This window comes from Camponotus vicinus, unplaced genomic scaffold, assembly GCF_025532165.1.
Source record: "Camponotus vicinus isolate PSW18456_S1 unplaced genomic scaffold, iyCamVici1.0 SCAF_6, whole genome shotgun sequence".
Taxonomy (NCBI): Eukaryota; Metazoa; Arthropoda; class Insecta; order Hymenoptera; family Formicidae; genus Camponotus; species Camponotus vicinus.
Genome location: NW_028141978.1, coordinates 6,863,360 through 6,890,835, shown reverse-complemented (window position 1 = coordinate 6,890,835; position 27,476 = coordinate 6,863,360). Strand labels below are relative to the sequence as shown.

Sequence of the window (27,476 nt, the reverse complement as noted above, 5' to 3'; positions counted from 1 at the left end):
ACACATACATACATACATACATATATATATGGAAAAATAGGATATGGTGTACAACCGTAGGATTCAATTAAAACAATAACAAATACATATATTTCTCGAAATGTGATACAATAGGTTTCTTATGTTGGTGGTCATATCTAATTCTTTTCATGTTTTCCATATTTTGTTTAAATGGATCGGACGATTATTTATATCGAAGACGCGGCGGTGTCCTCTATCTCATTTTCTTACCATTCTATTTGGAGCAAAGCCGGCGGCCGCGTCTGTCGCGCTTGCTATATATAACTTTCTACTATTTTATTTATTACTATCATCGGATTGCAGTGTCAATCATGCTAATGCGCTTTTTATAGGCCAGTAACTTGTGCCGAGATCCACATCATATCGCACATTCAGCATCATTAATGGCGCCGGGCCGGTGTGTGATAGGAAAATAAATTCAATTTATACTAATATCTTGTTTCCTGCTCATGACAAAAAATTATTTTAGATACTTAAAAATCGTATTTTATGTATAAATGTACGTATCAAAAAAAAATCGTTTTTCTCTCTTTCAAAATTTCTTATTGCCCTTAATGATGACGAGCATGCGTAAAAAGCAGAACACATATCGCACGAACTTGATATTGGCTCGCGTTAATCTTCAAGTAGATATTGCAAATAATTAAAATAATTTCTTTGCAATCTACGATATATCCTTTATAAGAATGACGTGAGAAATTTCGTATACAATCAAACGCGAAATTTCATTCTCGCTATTACGCTTTCACACGCCGCAATATCATACTAATTTCTTCTCTTTAACTCATTGCGTCGGAATTAAAAGCCATGCAATGATTATCTTATCAGATAATGCTAATTTACGATATAACGATTTCTGAAAAGTAAAATTTTGTGCCGCTACCGAAATTATATACGATCCTGAAGATCGGTGAAGACATTCGCTAAATCTGTCGACGCAAGTTATCGATTCAATAATTTATCGCTTGTTGAATTCATCGTCATATATGCGCAGTATATTCTCTGTCAAAATGTGCAAGGCAATCGTGGAGAATTGTGATGAAATGATTTCGCGCGCGACTTTCGGCAAATCATTTTAATGACGATAAATCATCAATCAACAATGAGATCAATGTGTTCGCGCATGAACGTACAATGATCTATATTACATATATATATCTATAAAATAAATTCTACACTCCGATAAAATTACGTATACAATTTTATACGTATATAACGAACATGTATAGTAAAAATATATATGATAAATAATATAGTAAATGAATAGTAAATGAATATCTATAATACGCTCCAAAGAACGAGGATAACGAGAATAAAACGGTATATTTTTGCGCGCGAAATCATCATATCCTGCGATATCTAAAGCGAGTTCGCCGTCGATCAAACGCGAAGTCGAATTGAAATCTCATACGATCTGTTTTATCCTCCTGGCCAATAAAAGGATATATGTACAAAACGTTCGCGTTTCGCGCTTGTGCATCGTATGAGAGGAAAACAAGGCCATTACGTATCACCGGTACATCCAAACGTCAAACGAAACTGAAAGTGTCATCCCGTCATTTGTATAATTACTCTCAAAATTAATAGCGATTAGATTACAAATTCCGCTCGTTATTTCAATTGCCGAATTCACGCTGCTGTAAATGTTTGAAACGTACGGTATATTTTCGATTTTTATCATTAAATTTTGCAACGAGAAGAATTAGTTCCCGTTCCAGATATTGTTCTCGATCTCGCATTGATCAATATAGATTCTGTACAATATAGATTCTCATTATATAATTGTTTCGCAAAAAAAGCGCATGTCTCCTAGTCGGTTTTTTGCTCTCTCGATCACCGTCACCGAGCTCTCTTACGGTGATAGAAAAATAAACATCTAAAAACTTAAAAAGAGAAGAGGGGCGGGAAGGAGCCAGTGCACACGCGAACCTGTGCAACTAGCTTGCGTTTAAGCACACGATGGTTCGTATTCTCGTGTCGTGTAACATGTAAAATTTTTTTCTTTTTACTTACGACGACGCCTACGATTAACGTCGACGATGCACGCAGTTATCTGTTTTAGAGACTACGCGATTCGATCGTCGGACACAATACGTTTCATTCCATTCACTCTCTCTTTCCAGCCCCGCGTTGAAGTCTATCAAAGATACAGCGCGTAACCGTCGCTTGTCAGGATGACTCGATGCATCTTAAAATATATTTTACAAGAGGGCATCCTGTACAAAATTTGTTCGCTACGCGGCAGAAGGATATCTTGGGATGGGCCCGTTCATTGTTCGCATCCCGAGCCGCCGACGTTGGGCGATTTTACGAAAGAAGAAAAGAATGGAGTCGCGTCGCGACGCCTTTCGCGCACTCCTCGCGTGGCCGGATTGGTTCCCTACACGCTAAAATAGAGATAGATAGGTAGATCGATAGTGAGCGAATAAATGAAAGAAAGAGAGGGAAAGAAAGAGAGAGAAAGAGAGAAAGAAAAGAAGCGTTGAAAGAAACAAAACACGTATATATCATCTATCTTACGATTAAAACAACTAGAATCACTTGTGTACCATCACCACGTGGGATACGCTACAGTAATTAACGCATTCTCGGAGAACCAGGATAATTAATCCGTGCGCGGAAAAGCGTCGTATTCACCCAGCCTTCGCTCGCCTCCGCTCCATGTCGATTTAAACGATATAGCTCTTTTACGTGTGGCAGTGCTTAACGCCGACGAGATTCGCTTTTTCGTCGCCGAATAAGGGGTACGATCTCGAATTTTATGCGTTATTAGACAGCTGATTCTCGTCGCAATTCAATTTCTTTGGAATATGATACAATAAGAATTTAGAGAACTCGGCTGGTCGCGAAATCGGCGTATCTCGTCGAACGCTGCATCCGCGAATTTATGTGACATTATGATCTCCTTCCTCAGATGCAGATATTCGTGTATGTATGTATGTATATGTATGTGTATATATATATTTTATTTATATATATATATATATATATATATCCATATATAACGCGCGCACGCAAATGTATGTACGTGTATTTGTATATGTGTGTGTGTATATAATCTAACTATACATATAACTATTTACAAGAGAAGGAGGTTCCTCTAGAGCGGGACAAGGAGCGAGGACTCGACAAGATTTTTATTCGCGAAAGTAAGAAAGAGAGAGAGAGCGAGAAAGAGGAGAGGAGAGAAAGATAGAAAATAAAGGTGTCTTCAAAGATTTTTCATTTGTCGGCTCTCTAGGACGGCGGCAGTCGGGTAGTTGGTATATTCGTCAATGTGCTCTGCATTCTCTTGGCTTCTCCGTAAAGACGCGAAGACTGCTATGTGCTGCGACTATAAGCGAGGGGGTTGCAGCTGGTGTTATACACCCTCGTGTTTTTCTTCTCTCTTTCTCTGTTTCTCTCTCTCTCTTTCTGTCTCTGTCTTTTTCTCTTTATGTCTCTCTCTTTCTTCGTGTATCGCTCGAGCTGATGCATGACCGAGGACGGGATGTTAGACGTCCGTGTACTTGCTCAGTTTGTCGCGCAGCAACATGTTCTCGTTTTTTAACCGGTCCAGCTCCTGTCGCAGACCCATGTTCTGCAAATGAAGCGAGAAGTGAAGATTCGATTAAATCTTTCTCTTGTATGTGCATGAGAACGATGAATGTTGCATTTTGATTCTTCATTGGGTATTTGCGGAAAAAAAGGAACTGTAGACAAATTGATAAGAGTAGTTTATTATTCGGAAACAGTTGAAGTAATCTTATTTTTTTCCACTTCAATGAAAGAGCCAGCGAAGAGAGACACCGTAGTTTCGAATTTCCGTGAGAAAACTCACCTCTTTCTCGAGGAAGCCGGCCCTGAGTGCTATCTGGTTCTCCTTCATGCGGCGCGCGTCTCGCGATCGTTTCGCTGCCATGTTGTTCTTCCTACGACGCGCCCAGTATTTGTCATCCTTCAAGTCATCCGGAACGAACTGCGGCCGCAAACGGAAGCGAGAGAGAAAGAGAATATAAGAATGTTCGTATCCAATTATGTCGCGAGAAACGTATCGTTCGAGATGCGAATTCTAATTTATCGGGAAAACATTGATATGAACAACGAAATAATAGCGCCAATGGAAGCTCACCTGTTTCCGCGATTTCTTGATCATAGGTTGAGGTTTGAGCTCCTCGTCGGAGAAGGCCCGGGTACGTGGATCGAAGTCTCGCCCCGATGAGGCCATCGAGAGCGCTACAAGAGACAAGCCATATTGTATTCGTGACGAGTCCTCGGAATCTATCGCGCGGAAGAGGAACAATCGACAATGTCGACGTTAGTCTACATTTGCTTTCGTGTACTCGACAAGCACGTTATCGCGATACAGATTCTGAGATAGCGTGTATTTCTTTTCTTTTTTCTTTCTCCCTTTTTAAGAATTATGATTACATCAGTATCTCGTTTCGCTATACTTTTCTTCCATCACTCTATTTATATGGTAACTTTGTTTACTTTCGATACAAACGTTACGACTTTCTGTCATCCCTCACTTATTTTATGCTCGTGCAATTAATTTTATTTTTCTTAATTTTATATATATTATCAAGCATATTCATTCTTCTCAGAAGTCTTCTAGATATATACAATAAATAAATTAATAATACGTAACAAAAAATATTAAAAATTATGCAAAAAATATATAAATATATTTTTTTGAATTATATATACTCGTATGAAGTCGCATGAACACTTCTCAGGATCTCGATATCGCGAGCGACGGCTACGACGAGAGAACAATAAGAGAGCAAATTTTTTACTTACTGGAATCCGCGGGAGAGGGTGGGTTCAGGGTGTCTGGCGAACAGCATTCGCTCGGCGATGGTGACCTCTCGCGTTTAGTGACTGGTTCCAAGTGGAGACCCGCTGGTCCCTGATGTCCGGCGGCCTCGGTATTGTTGATTTTATGGAGCTGGCTACCCTGCATGGCACCTTGTCCACCACCAGCCACGCCGTCGACGGGAATACCGTTTTCGGAAAGAAACTCGTCGAGATCGACGTACTATTAACAATAATTCGAGATGTTATTTCCGAGATGGCTTCTCGGAATTTTATCAATTTTAAGCAGGGCCTATATCTTACATTCCTAGATAAGTTTGGATAGATTTTAAATCGGTACTATGATTAACGAGAATTCAACGATGTTTTTTACATTAACTTTAAGAATTGAGAATTGTCTATTAAAATGCACACTTGGATAATTTTGCCTAAATACTTTAAAGATAAGATTTATAAAAAATTAATACGAATGGGAAAATTGCCTACATTCTGTGTAATATGTGTTATCATTTTTCGAAAAAAATACATGGTATCATTAGAAACTTTTGTGACAGCAATGAACAAAAATTGCAATACTTTTTTGTGAAAAATATTTTCGCATTCTCCGTTATTTTGCACGTTTGCGATTTTGCTGTATTTCTTTATCGAAATTTAAGCGGCGTGTCGCAACGAAAGGAATGCAAATGGTGAAAGTTGGCGAAAGGTTTATAAAGAATTTCATGCTTTTCCGAAATTTGCGTTATTCATATTTTGCAAACAAATGATTTAATCATTGAAATATTTTGATAAATTAAGGCAACATAAATTAAAACATTTACATAATGTTACATCTAATTGAAATTGTAAAAAACATTATTGTTTATGAGATAGATAAATTTTTTGTTATTCGAGAATTTAAAAAATCATAATTTTTTAACTTTAATTTTTTCAATTATTTAGATAATTTTGCTAAAGATAATAATGGGAAAAATAGCAAAGAATAGCCGAAACTTCTCTTCTCGATTCCGCCGAAGCATAACGGAGAAAGCGGCCGCTATCGTCACGATTGCATAGCGGCTTAATATTCGGCTTCCCGGTTTCTCGATCCAGGAAAGCGAATTATAACGGAGTAAGTGTTACAACGGGGCGATGCAGTGGTCCGCTACATTGGTTTCTACATTCTATTACGTAGCGTATACACATACAACAATTTCCGGGATATACATGAAGTTCACAAACTACATCTTCGAAACTGACGATATTTAGAGAAAATCTTATAGATCCACGCAAGTAATCTGAACGCATCAAAAATATCCGTGTAAATGGTGAACATAAGTTTGAAAAGAACATGGACATCATTAGATAGTCATCAATAAATAGTTAATAGATCAAGTCAAGATTATAACAAACAATCAGTTTCGTTTTCAATTTTCGGAATTTTGGGGTTAAATTCAGCCAAATTGAAGGCTTACCGTGTCGCACCTTTATACATACATGATTTAATACCTTCAGGTCGGCATCATAGGGCAGACTTTTGTCCCAGAGAGTTGGCCCGAGGAAGGCGGCCTGCGCTTCCACGTTGCCCCAAAGTTCGCCATCGGCATCCTTCTTTTCCTCTGGTCCATCTTTGCCCTGTTTCCCTGAAAATTCAATTTCAATGCTATTAATTCTAACGATATTTAATTTTAATTATATATAATACAGTATCTCATAAAATGTAGAAAATAAATTCGGACAACATAAATGAGGCGCACATACACACACACTCATAAATAATGTAAAAATATCAAAACTTGTCAAATAGATTGGTTATATACATAATTAGTGAGATATTATTTTTTTACTGCATAAATTTGATGGTATCTTTTTGAAAAGAATGAAAGGATGTCACAATTTTTAAGCCACTAACTTTTTATTTTTACGAATAAGATCGGCATTTTATGTAAAAATCTGTTGTTCTACTTTTGCAAGAAATTACGTTAACATGAGTATTTAAATCACGCAGAAGAATTCACGATATACCGTTAAAAACTTTTAACGATAAATGCTGACACATAGTATACTAAGCTATTGATAGCAGTCTGTAGACTCTGCATTATTCTTTTGCTTTTGTAATTCTTTCCCAAAACTCTTCCGGTATATGATATACTTTTTTCCTAAAATTGGAGATTTGTTCTGCAATGTAATGACGATTTTTAATTTTACACATCTTGCAGATTTGTTTTTAGCATTCCTTCTATATCTTTAGTATTCCTTTACAAAGAAGAACGAGTTTATAAATCCATGCTAAATATTACCGAGAATTATACGAATTATATTTATAGAAGAATTTTTGAAATCTAATAAGCATTTTGTAAAAAATATGATTATGAATATTTCTTAAAAATATATCTGAGTTTTATATTATTTAATCGACAATGTTGCCGTTGTATCAATTTTTTATCACATTTCTTACATCTGATTCTGAAATTCTTCGCGGAAAAAACGAGGAAGAAGAGTATAAAGATAGTCGGCAGCCTTGAAGATGCTCATCCAAAAATAGTTAGCTAACCAGAACCATCATCTTTCATCTTCTTTTCTTGTTTTTCTCTTTATCCTTTTGTTCTTTCAGGATATTATTATATAAATTATTCTTGATAACTGCATTTAGTTATTAATAGTTGCATCGAAAAAATAATCATGAAATACGTCGTGTGTATTTTTCAACTTTGCGTGAATAAGATTTGACAAAATTGTTTGATCACTTAGATTCGTGTTTCTACTTCGAGAGTCTGGGGAGTGTTCGGGTCGGCTGTCAAGGCTATGAGAACATGCTTTGTCACGTTATGATGTGTGTTAATTGCTGAGACATCGAATGGAAATAACAAAGATGACGTTATGATGACGATAATAATTATAGTGATGATGATGATGATGATGATGATGATGATAATTATAACGATATCAATAATCTATAATATTTAATAATGGCATTAATAATGGCAATCGCTAACTATATTTGGTAGCAAACACAACTGTGAACGACAGTGATAAAAATATGCTACGAGAAATGAATAAAATTCATAGATTTCGAGTACAAGTTGTCAAGCGATTCCGTTCGGTTCGAAAAAATCTGTCAAACTATACATTTTTTTTCGAGCTATACGTCGAGTAAAAATATCCTCGTAGAGTGTGAAGTAACTTCATTCGACGGTATGCTAATTCTCGCCACCTCGCTACCTTTTCGCTTCAGTTCACGGAATATCAGCTTCGCTCTCGCGCATACGCTTCGCCGAGGTTTGCGGTTTCTGGCGTGCCAATGCGCTCTATTCAACTATTGTTGCAGTCGTGCCTGTAAATTCAAGGCTACACTCACAATACCGCGTCCTGTCGCGACAAGTGTGCAAATATACATTTGTGCAACATCGCGATGGATTAGGATACGCGACATGAAACTTTTCTTTTTCAAAAAGCTAACAAGATTCTTGACTAGATTGACGAGTTGTCGCTTATCGAGATATCTTTTCGATTTTAACGAGAGTATGGTAAACTGAAGACCCTTTGATCGAAAATAATCGATGACAAGCATCGATCCGAGAGGAACAAGGGGAGCGAGATCGCGATCGAGCCGCGCCTATTGCTGCTCTCGTAGCGTCACCTTAGGTGCTTCCGACCGAGATTTCTATGCAGCGTGTACGCTGGCTAAACAACTAAACAACGGCAGTCCGTAATTTGGTTCAAGGCTGACTCGTCGGCCGACCGACTAGCTCCGCGAAATTAATCTCGTGTTGCGGGACAGCACCGTCGAGAGAACGGGCAGGAAGAGGGAAGGGGGAGGGACAGCGTGTCTCGTTCGATGGCGCGTCGGGTACGATGTAATCGTGGCGGGGGATCGGGGGGGTATCTTCCTGATTTTATCCATTCATTCACCGAGAACTGCATTTCCGTACTCTCTGTCCGTCTCTTTCTCTCTCTTTCTCACTCTCTCTCTTGTGCTCGCGTCCCCATTTGTCCCTCGTTTGTTTACAATGGTCGACCCTTGGCAATAGGAGGCAACTACTATCACTATGCACGCGGTAGCGGAAACATGCAATTTCTATGCAGACTCGGCGCGAGTATGCGTATCCTAGAATCATTCTTTTTCGCAAACTTTATATGCTTAGTATTTATGTAAACGATTTATTTTTGTAACGCGAACCCAAGGCAGATTACATTTAAATTAATACATATTCAATGAAATTGTTTATTTTGCTTATTTAATCGTTCTACATCGTCAAAAAGTCTGATTTATTTTTTCGTTCACTTTCCTTCGTTTTACTTAAATTCTGTTTGATTTATTAATTTTTCTAATTAATATTAATATTATATTAATTATAGCGCTTTCGAAGAGATAGAGATGAAAATAAATCGCATTTATTTATACAAGAGTTAATAACAATTTACGTATTAATTATTGCGCGTTATTATATCTTACCAGAATATGTGTGTGTATGTAATTATAAATTAAAAAAAGAATGTTAAATAAATGCGTTATTTAATTCTTGGTGATTTTATTCGTAAGAGAAATTAATTATTATTTTATAAATTACAAGTAATTTTACCGTATATTTCCACCTTCATATTTAATAATAATTCCTATTTGCACATTTAATAAATTTATCTACATATATGTTAAGTAATCATATAAGAAATAATTGTAGATGTAAATAATAATTATACGACTATTAAACATCAAGATATGTAAGAGACTTGAAAGTTTCATTGACATTACTAACGTTTATTTGCGCAAACGTGCAACGCGAATTAGTCTCTAACGCGGTCAAGACAGTTGCATTTTGTTAATTGCACCAATAGATAAAAGTCGCGAAGATAACGAAGTTAATTACAGCGGACATAAACACGCTTATATCGCACATGTTCCACTTCTTGACTTGGAAATATTTATATACTGAACTATAGTACATGACAGTAAAATAATTTTTCATTTAAGTTAACGGATATATAACGTTCACTTGCCAATATTTCGTGCGAAATAAAAATCATCAAATAGAAAATCAGAGTCTTGATGAGATGCGTAAGAACGTTAGATTCTCCGAGGTGTGTAGCTATTACACAAACGTGACATTGAAAAAGAAATTTACCACGTCTCTCCTCGCGACGATCTCTCGGCAATCCGCGGGAATGATAGATCGGCTAATAAATCGTCGAGACTTAAACGCTGCTGAAATGTTGAAAACAATAAACCCGTTGCAATACGAGCGGAAAATTGCTTCGTTATTTAGATAGTCGCCTTGGCAATTCGCTCTTAAGATTACGCTTACGGTGAAGGTGACAAAACCGCATCGCTATGGTCTACCGCACATCTATATCTGTCGTCGCGAGTTTATCGATTTTCGCGAACGCACGTTACATCATTGCTCGCGACTCAAAATTTCAGTTTCACTCCTCGACTTTCTCGATCTTGCTATCTTTTTAAACAATTTGCCTTTCGTCGCGCAGCAATATTCATGGATTCGCTGAAGGATGTATAGTCGAGTTCGGAAATCGTTCTTGCTCTTATTCTTTTTTTCCCAAAGTCGCCGTCCAATATCGTTCCTCGTTTATGTAATCGACGACACGCGAATGTCTGGGCAGGTGAACACGCAAGGGTGTCTCGCGAATGTTTTTTCTGGCCACACTCCTGTCTTCTTTCTCGAGAAACTCTCGATATAATGACTGTAACTCGTCAACGCCTAAATGTACTTCTCTCAGAGTACCAATTCATTTTAGCAGTGCCATAAACGATGGCTGGGCTCGAACGTTTTAGAAAATCGAGGTGGAGATCGATTCGCTTGCGTGAAGATACGCTTTGATACGCTATCGATTTAGATGCGATGTTATAAACTTTCATTCCGAGCTCGTTAGTTTGAGATGAAGCTGGAAACGTCGATTGTACCACAAAGAGCAATGGTTCCCTGCTACAATGGACACGCCGTCGATAAACCTTTCTCAATCAATCGAGTCTACGACACAATAGCTCGTGGGATAGGCTGCCCGGTCCAAAATAACCATTAACCAAGGCCGCAGGAAACCTTCTCTAAACAAATGCGATTGTTTAGCCATCGTCGACTTCGCTGCCGTCGCGACTCCATCATTGCGATCTATTTCCGCGATTGAAATCGCGAGATAGTCGTTTATAACATTATAAACATTTCACCACAGCCAAGCTAATCAGATTCAGATTTCAAAAGATGGAATTCTATCAACTGGAATCGTGAAATAATTTTTTCAAAAAACATACATGTTAATTTTTTATAATATGATTATTTTCTACATTTTTGAGAGATTAATTTTAAATTTTGAAAGAAAATACTATTTGCAGATACATCAAAGAAATAAAAAAAAATCAAAGGACTCGAGAGAAATTTAAAATAGATTTTTAAAGTTACATAATTTATTCCATATAATTTAATTATAGTCTTTATCGATCCTCTGTGAAGGAAAATAAACTCGGTGGATGGTCGACGAGCAGAATGTCGAGTTCTGAGACAGCACTTTCTTGCGGTCAACTATACTCGGAAAGGAAAATCAAAAGGCAACGCGACGCGGAATACGCGATAAACGAGAGGAACTTGACTTACGATCTGTAAATCTCGCGCCGCGCGTTGTCAGTACTCGGATGATTTGTGCGTGCGGTAAGCCGCTATCATCCCTTTTGACGTACGGCTTATATAACCGGCATTAACTTAGATTCTATTAGATGCAGGCTTGGTACACCCTGCCCGCAATTGTGAGGTACACCCGATATATCGTGCGGTGAAATTGCACGGATGAAAATTCGGAGTAGCTCGTTATCACAACCGACTGCTTTGCTCTTCCGTCCATGTCTTCCTTCTTTCATACATCATAAAAGAAAGAATATGAATAGTTTTATCAAATTTAGATAACTTCTCTCTTTCTCTCTCTCTCTCTCTCTCTCTCTCTCTCTCTCGAGGCAATTAATCCGTAGCATTAAAGTATTCGCGCAATGAGTATCATCGGAATGCCGGAAGCGAGGCAATCGTTTCTTTTTCTTCCTTCCTTCTAGAAACACTTTCTCCTTTCGAGCACGCTCTAATTAGCTTCGGTCTTCTCTAATTATAGGCGCGCGCTGGCGCATATGATGATTACACACGGAAAGAGAAAGAAATTACGGCGAAAGACGTCACACACTACGTCTTTGTAACACGATGAATAATTGTATCTGCCGCGCGCGTAACATAATTATTATTTTCATCCCGAAATTATATGTTTATGCGTGCGCTACATATAGCGCCTATAATCATATTGTATTGTTATTATGCTGTTTATACAGGCCTTTCCCATCACGAATTTCCCATATAGCGACATTTTCTCAACAAAGGACATTTCCTCGTTCGGCGTGACTCTTCACTCGTATAAATAAAACACACCTACGTTCTAGGCGACCAAAAGACGTGTTTCCTAGAAAGTTAACCTACCGCCTTGCTGCGTCGGCTTTGCACAATGGCGCATACGTTTATCGGCCTTATCTCTAAGCCGTTGCATGGAGAAGCGCCTCGTGAAAATGCAAGCGAGACTTACAGTCTGGGAGTCTCGTATATTTTCTTAGATTTCCACCATACGCGACGTTATCTCTAGTTTGGACGCGACCTCGTTATTATCGTTATTTTTTAGGCGCGACCAAAATGACTCATAATTTTCTCTCACAATTTTCACCGGATACCAGAAAGCACGATCTTGAGTAATTTTATCCATTGAATTTGATTCTCTGCGCGCGAACGATTTGGATTACAAGAAATTATTTCTTCGATCTGACTCGCACATAAATGCGCGAAGACGAAAGAGAATAAAAAATAAATAAACGAAAAAATGAATGTGAGAATATTTTGTGTATGTGTACATGTTATAATATTAAATATAGTAATAATATGAAATAATAAATGTTATAGATATAAAGAGAGAGTGTCACATAATATGATACACATGTATTCATAACCTCATGAAAAGTGCAACAGGCGATTATCTGCGAAACCATTAAAGACATTAAAGAATCCTTTGAATTCTCACGTGCAAAAATCTGAAAGGTCGCACACGTGCATGCAGCGGTGTGAACGTGCGTGTAGCGGTCAAATGGCTAAACCGATTATAGCGATCAATAATGTGTCAGATCATCGTCGCCTTTAGCGTTAAGAGAAACGATGTATTTCATTAATAAAACGCAAGCAATAAAATAATCATTGCGTTTCCCGATAAAAGTGATACACGCGAAATTATCGAATTAATGATCGAATAATTGTCAAGGAATCATCAATCTTCTCATTTCTCTTTTTTTCGATTTCTTTTGCAATTTATAGGCAAATAATATTATAGAAATTTGAAATAAAACATAAATTTTTTTGAATATTTTTAAGAGAATGTAAAACTGTTCTCACATATATGTATGCGCGGTAGAGAGTGTATAAATAATTTGTATAAATTTCCTAAGTATAAATATTAATTTTCACAAGCTTCGTGATTCTATTTCGAGATCTATTAGAGTGAAAACTATAAAAAATATTTCGTATTCCTACTTTCTCCTTCTTTCGATTCATCATTGATATTTCGAAACCTTGCGTCCTACAATTACCTTGTTATACATACATGATCGAACGCGAGAGAGGAAACAAGAATCGCGGACCGTGGATGTACATACATACAACAAGTATTACGATTGCATGTAACGAACTAGCACGCAGTGAGCCACGAAGTCGTCCTTGGCCGCTCCTTCGAATGCGGCTAGACCTCTTAGAAATGCTCGTTTCCTATCGCTCGTCAAATAAAGCTCGCGCAACAAGAACGAGGCAGAAGCACACACGAGATTCTTCAAGTTCTAAAATCACACCTAGTTTTTACAACTTTTTACATTAATCCAACTTTAATTGAAATATTCTCGACACTTTCGCATATTCGAGCTGTTCGCGAAAACTTGCGAGAAAATTATAATATATTTAAATGTCTATGTATCTTTCTCTAATTTTATTATTATCATAATTATTTTGCAGGGCTCCGTTTGTGGGATTCACGTGCCATCTGTAATAATCCTGGTCGTTTCGATGCAACACGAGGCCCTCCGCAATGACTTAACGTACGTATATAATAAGCGTAATTAACAAGTTGAAAATCTCGATTTCTTCGAGGAATGTCAGAGGGCAACGTTTGCGCGAAGTAACGTTGTAAATAAACATCAGTAAGAGAGGAAGAGTTTTACGGGCGTGAAAATACCGCGTTTGCATTTAACGAATACAACTGTGCGAGGATTTAAAGCCGCATCCATGTAAATTCTCTCGAACGTACGAACGTAAACGGACGAAGGTGCATACGCACGTGCGTGTATAATTTAAAGGATTCGCGTCGTGGAATTAAACGGCGTTGAGACGATCGTAAAATACGCCTCGCGCGTCGGTTTATTGTATCGATATTACTACAATCGCGAAATAATTCATGTGCAAAAAATAAATTCTCTTTGGTCCGCTTTTAGAAAATCTTGTGCTGAAAATAAAACATTTCATTAACGTATCTATAAAACGACACCCATTCATCTTTGTAAATTATCACGCTTCTAAAAAATCGAGAAAAAGAAATATCGAAAAATATACGCAAGTGTTTTTGTTCGGTTACCAATGTAAACATTTGCCGCTACAATGATTAAAGTCAAAATGAAAATACCCCCGAGAGTAGGGGTCAAATACGAATGAGCGTCGTAATATTTGGTAACATTCGTGAATCATCGTTCGTTGATGAAGGATCGTGTAAGAATCGGCCGTTTCTTAACCTGGTTAACCGTGCCTCGAGAGACAAGCTCGCCTCGTAAAGAGTGAAACTAGGCTCGCTAGTTATCCGCATAACACGAAAGAGAGTGAAAGAGGTTTTCGCTTTCGTTGAAGCGGCCTCCTGTTCCCGCTTCCTCGAGCACGACGTAGAACGCAGCGATAGTCTCTTTCGTGCGTTTCCTCTTTACCTGGTGACCCACTCTGCGATAGATGACAACGTGACTCGACTGCTGTATGTCTCGCCAGGTGAAATATATTAATATTTATTAATTACATATACTATATAGCTCGCGCGTGTTCCAAATTAAATCGAAATGTATACTAAAGACATATATTCGTTAAAATGAAATTGAAGGAAATTTTTCGTCGACACACATTCTAATCGCTTTTTAAGCGATTAGAAACTGAAAGGCTTCTTGCGAATTAGAATTGCAAATATGAAATAGAAACTTATTTATTGAAAGAATAAAGATCGCGATCTCATGAATGTTCGCATCGCGACTGACAGTTATAACCGAGTTTTACCTGTGCGACTCTGTCGAGTGAAACAGTGTGAAACAGTGAATGATATCACATACTAATCTAGATCACAATACGTCATCCACGCACCGTGAGAGCAGACGTTCGTAACGACCTGTACCGGAAACGGTGAGCCGTCCGGATTACGAATGCGATTCGCTCTTTTGTAGCTGCGCGAGTTCTTGATTAACCATTTCCTAATACATGACGCTCTATATCCTATCATTATCGCGAGGGTTTTTTTTACGTATCTATAAGATATGTAAAAAAATCGAGGGGCTTCCTTGTGGGACGAAAACTTTCTCGAGAAAAATGATCGAATTTCCGGGGCAGTAGCCAGACAATAACGAAAATATCGGTGCTCTAGACGAATCTTAGGGAAAAGAGATGGTTCTGCTCGTCCAATCAGATCGATGGAAAGATCGGTCACGCGGGAGGAAACGCCTAGAATCGGTTAAGATCGCGGAAGCACAGCCGCGCAAACTGTTTGCGTTTTCTCCCCTCCCAATCTAGCTTTCACCCTTTCCTTCACGCTCACGGCGATACTTCCTGTCTGCGTTATGCTGTTGCTATATCGCGATAGCGACGATCTATACCTTCGTAATCTTTGAAAAAGGAATAAAAACACATCGAATTAGTATTGAAACGATTTTGCGTAAGACGAATATATTAGTAAAATATCATGCGATTAAATGTAAAAAATAATAACATTATAGCACATTAATAGCTTAAATTAAAGCATGGTTTGTTTAGATATTTATTAAATATTTTACAATGCTTTTTTCCCACGAAATGACTATTTTTATCTGCAAAACGATCGATTTTTCGTGGTCAAATTTTTTATTTCTTTTTTTTTATTTATGCTTTTACTTATCACTGTAGTCGAATAATTCTTTTTCTCGTTTTCGTTCGCCTTTTTATTTTCCCCGTACAGGTGTTTTAAATGGTACCTTGATTAGAAAGTACGTGGGCGTATTTACGATGATTGCCGGTTCGATAATCTTGCCATAGAAAGTTTCCTGACTGTATTTTCCGCCGCGCCGAACGTGCTGAACGTTAGCATTTAATTTAAAAAGGATCTGGACAAGATTTATAACTATACGCTTGTAGATATACATTATGCGTGCAATAAACGTTCGCCGGAATGTCTTCCGCATTAAGTATACGCCCTGATATATTTGTATATCTTTATACTCTATACTTTAACGGAGAATATATTTCTTCAGACATTCCCCTCTGAGAAATGAGCAAATCGCAGTCGCACGACCCGGCTGAAAGTAATAAATAATTAAAGCGAGAAATTAAAGGGGAATCTTTCTCGCGACGCGAAAATACGAGAATCTGTAAATTTAAAAAAAATATTCATATTTATAGGAAACCGATACATGCATCGCGAGAACACATTTGAATCTGTATTCGATTGTATCTCTTTTACGATCTCTCCCATGTTCAGTAACTGGTTTTCGAAAGGTGCGCGTGTCCTTCAGGGACGCGGAATCGCGCCTCGTCCTTGGCCATGGAACATGGCCGTCGTAAGTCTGCTTGTAACACGTGTGCGTGTGTGTATGCTGATCCTTTTAGGTAATTCTTAACCGTTACGTTCCACGTAATCGACGTAATACGTTCCATCGCGCGTCTCTCATTCTGTTTGTTCATAATTCGCATCGACTGCAAACTTGCGATTGTTGTATAATATCTTGCATCGGAAAGTCGAGTTGTTTAAAATCGCTGAACGCTACTGGCGAAAAAATTAATGACAATTCTAAAGTATCAATAATTTTCAAATTTGTAAATGAGACACTCTCGCATGCGTTAATCGTCGGAATCTGAGGAATTTTGCTTTCTGGGAAAAGGTGCCTCTCAATCAGTCGATCAAGTGTATCGAGAACACGGCCATCGATGGTAGCAATCGGTGCTAACATCGCTGGCATGGATATCTCGTCTGTGCATGAACGAAAGTGAAAGGCCATATTTTTTTTGTGTCAATACGTAGTTTTACAGCTTTCGAACACGTGCTCTGCGAGCGTTGTTTTTTAATAACACTGAACCCCCGGCGTTTCTTACTTTAGCCTTTAACCCGACGTATGCATACGCGACGTACAGATTTCCTTCGCCTCTCTCCGTCTCTTACCAATTTTATTATTATCCACGTATTTGTTATACAAAAGCAGAAAGATTGTGTATGTACAAATATATATATGTGAATTGATTTCTGCGCACAAATAATATTTATGATCACCGCTGATATAAATTTGCATCTTCCTCAGACGTTAATGATAGAGCGTGAGGAAACGCGCAAGTATAATTAACGTTGATAATGATGTAGCAGCATGATCGAGAAGTTAACTACGAATACACCTTCCAAGCTTTGCGAATTAATGTGCGGGATTCAAATGCATATATTGTAGCATAACCGTCTTTTCTTATAATCGAAGGAATCGATGTGTGAGAGCGTTCGATTAAATATATTATACCATGTTTCCTCTCCTTGATACAGGTAAGCGCAACGTGATTATTTCGTTTCCCGGTGACTGATTGGAGGAGGCAAACACGTATGTAACCTTGACAGTGTAGCGCGCCGCGTGATTCGCTTCTCTTTTTCTCCGCGTATATAACAAGCAGGTTGTGCATCTCGATTATCGATGTGTCCCTCGATCGGTCGTTGTGTACACAACACGATTAGGTAATTGTTGGGTAACGAGAAGCGCGCGCGCGGGCGAAAGTTACGCGGAAACTGACCCGGGGCAATGCGCTTGACCGCATTTCGCTAAATATAGGCTCTTCCGATTATCTTCCGATATTTTCACCCGGTATCTCTCGAGAGGACGGAAATAGAAATAGATAAATAGGGCGGAAATAGATTGATATGATAGATTGATACGTACGCGACATGATACAAGATTAATGCGATGCAAACTGCAAAGATTGTTTCTGTCGACAATTTTCTCTTACTTGGAAATAAATAAAACATAAATTAAGTAATGAAGAAAAAACAAAAAATACTAAAATAAAAAAATATCGAGCGAAACACGATTAATTAAAAGCGATAAAGCGTATATAAGTACGATATTAAACAAGTTCTGTTTTTCGGCGTCTCTCGTTCAAAAAGTGTCGCTCGTGAAAAATTTCGTCTTCTGCTACGACAAAATTGAAGAAGAGGACACACTTGACTACACGTTAACGATGCAGATTAGCGCGCGTTGCACGCTCGCCAATTAAATTATACGGATCGATCCCGGGAGAAAGTCCACGAGAGACGACGCGCTTTTTTAACGAAAGGAATCCACGATGTGGAGTACAAAGTCAACGAAGCGACGCCACTTTATTCGCGTGTTCATTCGCCTAGATACACAGAACGCGCGTTATAGTCTTATGCGCGCTAGTGTCGGCGCGCGTTCAGGAAGCCGCGGCTATAATTTTACAGATCATTTCCCCGCGAGTACACGCAATTCTTCTGAAAATTACAAGGCTACGACGAAGAGGACAGCAACTCGTCGCATATACAATACACGCCAGCCTTCTTTCTCGCGCACGTGCGCGCACACGCGTCCCCACGCGCGGCTTCCGGTACACACGACTCCTATGAAAGATGCACGCGGAAGCCGTGGTTGGTGAGGGTTGCTTCGCGCGATTACTGTTATTAATCGACAGACACGTGGAAGTCGTGACATAAGTGTCGCATTCGACAATGGTGTTTTTCCCTCGAAGGAAAGTCATGGAATTTGCGCGCACTCGATCAAGCGTTTAATCGCAAAATTGTATTGTTTATTTGGCAAGCAACCGTACACTATATTCGCACTTGCGGAATTTAAACACGTAGATAAAGTATAAACTCTGATTTCAAGAGAATTATTGGTCTATTAAAAGATTGTACTTTTAACAGTAAATTGCAAAAAAATACTTTTAATAAAAAAGTTTTAATTATGATATTTAAAAATTATTAGTTACATTTTTTATTATATTTAAATTATTAAACAATTATAAACTATTCGGTGCGATAATGATTTAATTCGCAAAAAATAAAACTGATCTCAAACAAAGTTTCTCTTACCAATATAAAAAAATTAATTTATATATTTATTTCTTCAGTAGTTTGAGGATCATCGTTTCATTGAATAGGTTAATCATATTTTCTTACCATATAATTTATTTTGCAAGAATTTGTAAACGCAATGTTGTGTCGCCGATTCAGGGCGATGGATCTCTGGCATTTATCGCGACTTCTCTCGCAGCCCGGAAGCCAGCTGAGCGATCGCTCGGTTCCCCAGAGGGGAAAGTGGCTCGAGCAACTTTCACTTGCTGGCAAGCCAGACCACCGCTTCGCGAATAGTGCTATGACAAGGGCCCTGAGCATTGTATCGTGTATGCGGACAGAAAAAAGCCCATTTGCGTGTCGCAACGCAATAATTTTGCGCAATTAAATGCATAGTAAGGAACTTATATGTCTTATTACCTTAAACGGAACAATATTTTAATTGTAAAAATATTTTTATTTTTATTACATATATACACAATTTTTACTAGCGAATTTTAAAAAGTTACATATTCATGAGATGACTTTTTAAGCATTCATTCAAATAAATCTGTCATGTTTCAATTTTGTCATCCTCAAGTTCGCGTCTCATTGACAATCGACTAAAGTGAGAAAACTAGCATGTTCGCTTTAATTCACTAAGAAACCAAAGAAACCGTAATGAATGTGGACAAATGCTAAAGACCAATTCGTGCGGAACATTATTACACACTACATTTATGCCGTGTGAGTTATCGCGATCTCGTAAAATTTTCTTTCATTGTAAAACAGTTTATACCTCTTGCAGTTTATCAAACTAACAGACAAGTAGTTTTTGCGAGTGTATTTTAAGTAGAGAAACTTTTTACGCGAGTAAAATATACCTGGCGTAATTATAGAATCAATTAAGCCGCGTTTTTTTGAAAATATTTAAAGATATTCAGCTCAGTAGGATGCTTTATATGGCAAATTTATCGATCTGTTTGTTCGCAATACAATCGTATGCGTGCGTGTGCCCAGAGAAATCAGATTGTACAAGGATGAAAGAGAAATCCACGCTCGTAGCGGAACAGGAGGAGGGCGCAAGTTTATTAAAGAACGAGGAAAAGAGAAAGAGAAGTCGAAAGGAATAAGCGGGAGGGGGCACAAGCCAGGAAGAGTTTTACCAAGTCTTTCCTTCTTCTGTGCTTCTGCTCCTACTCGCGGTAGAGCGTTTCTTTTTTTCCCTTTCTCACGCGTGTAAAACTCACGGAAACGAGTCGAGTTTGCCACTTGATGCGTGTTTGTGGCACGCATATGCCGTGTGTAACCCGTAAATATGACGTACTATCTGTATGGATCTAGGAAACATGGAGCTGACGTCTAATAAAGCACATTTCAGAGCGAACAATACAAATTTTATTTTGAATTCTTTAAAGATTTTAAATTAATTTGTGCTTAATGAAGTTAATTGATATCACAAATATTGCCACGATAATTTAGATTTAAGTTTAATAAATTGAAAATTTATGCATTGCATTAATTGGATTGATCATGAGTGGTACAAACTCAAGTGTAATATTATACGTCGAACTCGAATGTAATTTAGTCTATCGTTTTTGAAGCGATCGCAAGAAGAATCTACGAGTGGTTTTACTTTAACCCGCTGCTAGAAAGACCCGATGCATTTACGACGCTCGTTGACTCGAACGAAGTTGACCTAGTCAGGCACCCGCCGACCGTCTAATCTAAAATTAATTCCTAACAGCTGCTGCCGACTAATGTGCGTGTATCGCACATCCACGCTTATTCTGCCAACTTTTATTATTTTCATGCCATGTCAAGGCCGCATTCCGCTTCTCTCCTCGGCTTTTGCGGTGGCGAAGCAGTGAGAAAAAAAAATGCATCAACCGGAAGAAGGGAAAGGAGGAAGTGTTGAAAATACGCGCGCGTGTTAATTACGCGCACCTTATTGCCGCGAGCGCAATAAGTAGTAATTGATTTCGTTTACGAAGAAAAACGTAATATATTTCTCACCTGCTGCCCGATGTAGAGTCTTCGTTTCTAGTTTGAGTCTGCGTAAAATTTCCGTTTCTACTTTAAAGTAATTATGCCACTTATCTAACATTTAAATCATACATCCGAGGGATCGAATCGACAAATATCGATTTTTATTATGCAAAATATTTATTGACTCGTCTCAAAATCGAAATTTCTCATCTTTATACAAATTAAACTGTCGTTGTGACGTTGAGGGTATTTTCTTATTGTTGCGTCCCGATCGTTTTCAAGGCGCATCGTGTCGCTCGCAATAATTACCTTTCGCTCAATAATCGACCTCTTATCTCACCTGGCGCTCCACCAGGATATGCAATTTATTGCGACAATAATTGACAATTACCGCTTCTTTTATTTGATAGAGTATACGGCGAGATCGAGACGGTATGGGCGCTATATAAGGTCGATTTTAATTGATTCGACTCGTTCGTCATGAGACACCTTTAATTGAGATGCCGTACAAGGCGGATAATTAAGATATGCCAATTATTTCTCTCGATAGCCCCTGGGAATCTTTCCCCTTTCGCTTCGACTAGACCACCCTGCGACGAAATTCGTATTTATTCATAAAATGAGGGAATTAGTGGACACTTTAGAATAATTGGACGATCCTTCAATGTATAAACAGCCGCGACGAATTATTCGACAATATTTTAAATTATATTTGTTTATTTAACAGTTTTATTAATGATATTTGATGCATCTGGATTTATTTCACAAGTCGCTATAAAAAAAACGAATCCTTTTATCGCGAGTGGAATCGTCGAAATAAAATTATTAAAATTCACGTTAGAAATGTAGTTTCGTAATGAAGTTTTTTTTTGGAAAAGTTTCCTCGCTGAATATTCTTGCGTAGTTCCGGGATTGAATCAGAAAAAAAGGGATTTCACAAGAGTGGACCCATATATATCGTTGGCAACGGGTCAGCATATCTAACGGACAACAACTTTCTCATTGCTGTGCCGAAAAGTACGAGCCCACGTGCCACTTGGAGAAAGGAGGCCATCCAAATGTCAGCCCTGCATAACGTCTCGAATACACATCTCGCGTACGGGGTAAAAGTTTCAACGATGACTCGCTAAGAATCGTACCTTGATCAAATTTGATAAATTTTGTATCGATAGAGAAGACTCGATTCGCGAAATAAGCGAAAATCGATACGCTCAAAGTGTGGCAAATGCATAAGAATGAAATAGAGATCCGTATGACCCAGCTTATCTATCGAGAGTAAAATTGTCGGTTTATAAAATCATAAAAAAAGAAAGAAAAACAATCAAACATGTCTGCGAAATTTCCCGGCAATGAAAGATTAGCTTATCCAGTTCCTTCCTTCTGTTACTTCGTATCTTTGGAAAGCTGTGCAAACAGCCATGCACTCGTGCACATTTCCTTCATTAATAACCAGAGTCAAGTAAATACAAAAAAAAACCGATTAGAAGGAGAAACTGAATAGTGTAAGATCTGGAACGCGGAAAATCATCTCGTTGTAGACTTCCGTGTTTCATTTTGTAAATATATAGATGTAATAGCGGGATACGATAATAGCAATTCTTTCTTTCGTAGTGAAACCAAAAATGAACACAAAACAAAATGATTGTTCCAATCTTATAACGATTATGTAGCAATAATGTAGGTAGAGAATAATATTAATCGTCCTTCTTCTAGATGCTTCGCATTGTACCTTTTCGATTTAAGCAATGATTGTGACATTCGGAAAGTGGAAAGTCTTGGCATGACCATGCTTTTAAAGAACGCACTGTATCCTCGATTTCGATATTCTTATACATCAGTATGAAGTTCTTAACCATCATTTACATTTCTGTCTGGATTCTTTGAAAAAGAGAGAGCTTTTTTCTTCATTAACTTAAATAGCTCTCGGTTGTCATTAGTTTGATGCCATGCTTGATATACATTATTTCTATCTTTAAAGTTTGAAAATTATAATTTAATACTGTTATATTATATATTTTATTTAGAATAATAATGATGACAAGTAAATTATTAAATAATTTTTATTTAATTTATTAAATAAAAAACTAAATAAATTATTAAATAAATATTATGTGAATTAAAATACGTAAAAGATTGGATTTTAGACCAAATGCATTAAATATAAAAATATATAATGCGCCAAAATATTAAAACCTTTTCAAAAGAGATAAAAAATTCATTTGAAATAAATTGAAAAGTAAAGCTCTTCTTATCTAGACGTCAGAAACTTGATTCACAAAAAATTTTGACGATTGCCAGCGACAATTTTGTACTAAAATGTTCTATAGCCTTTGAAAGATCTTGTCGCATTATGAATTATCCGTCTAGCAAGCTTGATCGGAGTAGGAAGTCGCGTGCCGCGTGACTTTCACTTTCACCGAAATAACGGAGACGCAGGAACGATTGCGTATATCCGCGGGCATATGTCTCATACGAACACGCACGTACGTATGTTCCTCTGACGGTTCGCCTTTCTCTCGTAAACAGCGCGACTCTTTCTTTCTCCTGTTCTTTATTTGTTCCTTTTTCCGGTGCGAAAAGAGAAACTCGTCTTTAAATTACTTTTCGAATATGCGTTATCGAAAGAAGGAAGGGTTGCGTGCGAGCAAACCCTTCTCTCTTAATTGTAAATTTAACTTTCGTCGCTCGACAAGTTTACATTTCTTAAGTATATAAAGTGTGTCGTCGTCGAGAATTTTTAGATATTAAAATTCGTTATTTTTCCCAAATATTTTTTCAAATTAATTCAATATATATCCTACTCTCTCTCATACGCGACGATATAACACGAATTTGGAAAGATTAAGCAACTAAAATGCTCTGTTTAGCATGAGATACGCTATCATTTTGGACGATCTTTTGCGTTTCTATTTCGCTTTGTTGAAGATCTTTCTAAGGAATGTTTAGATAATAGCAACTAATGACGCGTGCACAAGTATACATTATATGTGCACCTGTACGCGTGCAGTGAATTTATTGAATTTGTTTTTCGCTATCTCGTTTGACGTATCGGAACATACTATCTTCCGGTTCTCTCGCGGTTTTAGAAAGAATGCGCACAATACAGTAAGACAGCCTATAATAACGATAATAGCCCAGGATTAGGGATAGATTTTCTCTCCTGTTGATTAACGCCGCGCAAAAGAAAAATATCACATTAATAGCGACGAAGCTATATACGCAATCTTTCGCGTATGTATGTATATTTGCCGCCACACATTATATTCGTTTTTATTGTCAGAATCAGAGAATTATACGTTGTACAGTCGAACGAAGCTCTCACAACTTTCACAAATAACCGCACGGAGTTTGAAATTCAAATCTTTTCAAATTTCAAAGAAGATTTCACGATTCAAAATCTTTTTACATCAACTTATAATTTTGCGAGCATTTTTAATTTGATTAATTTTCTTTTCACCGATATTATCTCCGAGATTAATTATTTCCGTTAAATTTCTATATATTACGCCACAACATTGTTGTTATAGCATATAACATTATTAGTGGCATTAACATTTGTCGAGACTGACATGCGGAACATGCAATATGCCAGAAAACCTTGGAACTCGGTCGAGAATTTATCATTGATTTATGAAGTGCGCCGGCAACTAGAGTTCTAACTCGAGCAGGTTGAATGCCGTTTTTATGCCGACAATTGCGATCGCGATGATGCTGACCGGCTAAAATCAAGTTTCGCATTTTTATGTCACAAGAAGAAACAGGAAAAGAAAAAAAAAGTTAATCGATATATCGCGGTATAATTTTGTTGCATTACTTTGCATAATTTTACCAACAATTTGTATGCGCAAGTACAATGTACAATGTGTGGTATACAATAATTTTTATAGTATATTCGTCACGATATATATTAAGAAAAGATATTCTTTTAAAGACATTCTTATTTATATTATTCATAGACACAAATGATCTAATTATACAGTATTGACAATATTGTATAATATGACATTATTCGCGAAAATATTATAAATTTTATTTTCTACATAGATAATAATAAATTTATCGCGATATTTTTTTATATCAAACATTAATCATTTTTTTTGGAATTGTCGGAAGGATTTTTTGACCGCTATCATAAAATGTTCGCCAATTCCAAGAGCCGACCGCCATCAAGCCGCTATTTTTTTCGTCTTGCTACAGAGCTAGTATATCTTTACGTCGACCACAGCAGTAAAACCGGTTGTCTTGCGTGCTCTTACGTATCTAGGAAGTTTCAAAAGTTTTTTTGACGATTTCGCTTTCGCGATTCATTTTATTATGCATAGAAAAAAACAATTTTAGTGACATATATACTCGTTTTTTATTTTAATATAAAACTATTAATTTCATTTATCAATTACATATAGTAACTGTCGCTTATAAATTAACGCGAAATTTACAAATTACGAAAAAACCGTATTTTATTGTCATTGTACGCCTAATTATTTAAAGCGCCAAGTTATTTATAGCTTTTCAGGTTTAAATTTGATTGCGCCACATCATCTTAAAATTGATGTAAGCTATCTTATGTAATGAGAAATATCGAATGTGAACAATTACATATCCGCGATAGAGCTTCGCGAGCAACAATGAGAACCGCTAGCTGAAAGCACGAAGGTGTTTATAAGAATGGCACGTGATTACTTTCTCCGACAACCTGTACAACTCGACGTTGGTGACGACGACGCAACGATGACGACGTAGTCGAGAACCGTGTGTGCGTGCGCGCAACGCCAGCTGTCTTCCGGGTTTGAGGCTGAACAGCCGGGTTTCCACGACGTGTAGGTTCGCGCGAGTTGACGAGTGAGATCGAGAGACTTTTCCTTACGCGAAACAACATACGGCGAAAATTGCTATCGCGAGATTATAATTTCCCGTCAAGATTTTTAAACGATAGATCTGATGAGACTTCAAACAGAATTATTACATTTGGTAAATGATTAAGTAATGTTGAAAAAAGATAAATCAGAGATAAATTATTCGGGCCAATATTTTTTTAATACAGTACAATTTTATCGTAATATTATTGAGAGTAAAAATGTTTCCCGCGCACAAAAAGATTTATACGTTTCAATAGTTTGATTGAACGTTATGTTTCAAGCTGATACGAGTGATAACTATCGAAAGACAGTCTTTAACCATGGCCTTGCTGACCTAGTCAGCGAAATAACCTTGGATGCTTGAATAATAACGGGATTTAGCGTATTTTACATCGATAGACAAGCACGAGCATTCGAATTATGATCATTGTAATTACGATTCTACCGCCTTCTTCGAGTTCGTATGGTACAGAATGCTAATGGATGTAAACGATATATCGGCATTATATCTGTTGAATCTGACTGTACAAAGAGAAAAGTTTATCGTCAGGGTCTCGGAGGAGACTCGCGGTATCATGTCGTGGGGTCGTCTGATAGCAAAAGAGCCGATTTACATATTGCTTTTATCATCTAATGCTAAACTTCAGTCGATGTGCACACGTGCAACCGTGATATGAAAGATTTCGAAATTTCAAACGCGCTCTCCGCTTCAAGTTTCATTCGATCGATGGATTCGCATTTTTCAAGAAAAAAAAGAATAAGAATAAAATTTCTATCTTGCATAAATTAAATTAAATCGGGGATTTATCAATAATCGCATAAATAATATTGCTTTTCACGTTTATATTATTTTTTTCCGTTCAGATTTATTTTTATTATTTGTAAAATAAAAATACGTACATGTCATAATGAATTATCAGGCAATTATTAGCCGATAGAGACAAACTTTGAAATAACTACACGCGTCGATTACCGGAAATCTTAGTAATCGAGTTCCTGCACGATTTCGATTTTATTCATAAATATCGCAATACATTAACCAACTTTGGAGTTTTTCGACGTGAATTTCTCGCAAGTAACCACAACATTGTTGCATGAGCAATTGGAAGTTTGCGCAACGCACTTTCTCTGTCCCGCTAAAAATTTATTCGTTATCTTGGCACTGGCATAAGGCGCCAGTATAATTATTGGCCTAGCTATAATTAATGCTTGGTTGATCACGAGTTTATCTCGAAGGTCGTTTTCTATCTATTCGCGATAGGATTAACAAATAAGAATTAATAATTAATAATAATTAATAAGAATCACTTGTCGAACTAAAAAAAATCGTCACGTAGATTAAATATCCGCGTCAAATCTTTTTTTTATAAATATATCCAATATATATTCTGACGCAATTCCATCGATAGCCTGACTTAACTTACCGCTTTGCAAATGAAACTTACCTGGAAGAAGATAAGAGCGATTCGTCAGCTGTTAGCTATTAGTCAGTTATTGTTAGAACGAGTGTGCACT

General features: G+C 37.4%; 2 protein-coding genes across 12 annotated transcripts in view; one reads left to right on the top strand and one right to left on the bottom strand.

Annotated features, from left to right (window-relative positions):
* LOC145973151 (uncharacterized) overlaps positions 1 to 27,476 on the top strand; it is a 174,525-nt gene that overhangs the window by 26,131 nt on the left and 120,918 nt on the right. Inside the window, exon 2 of the mRNA XM_083102397.1 lies at positions 13,818 to 13,900. The gene's annotated coding sequence lies outside the window, so the exon portion shown is untranslated. The remainder of the gene's footprint in view (positions 1 to 13,817; positions 13,901 to 27,476) is intronic.
* The window catches only part of LOC145973141 (thyrotroph embryonic factor), a 66,907-nt gene continuing 39,498 nt past the window's right edge, over positions 68 to 27,476 (bottom strand). For 3 of the 11 annotated variants that reach the window (XM_083102364.1, XM_083102366.1, XM_083102359.1), the window contains 5 exons: positions 6,292 to 6,437; positions 4,804 to 5,041; positions 4,133 to 4,281; positions 3,842 to 3,979; positions 68 to 3,713 (listed from right to left, as the gene is read on the bottom strand). In XM_083102364.1, coding sequence (XP_082958490.1) covers positions 3,456 to 3,713; positions 3,842 to 3,979; positions 4,133 to 4,281; positions 4,804 to 5,041; positions 6,292 to 6,437 — 929 coding nt within the window. In that variant the 3' untranslated portion in view covers positions 68 to 3,455. The remainder of the gene's footprint in view (positions 3,714 to 3,841; positions 3,980 to 4,132; positions 4,282 to 4,803; positions 5,042 to 6,291; positions 6,438 to 27,476) is intronic. The other 8 variants (XM_083102369.1, XM_083102365.1, XM_083102368.1 and 5 more) reach the window with 7 other exon arrangements.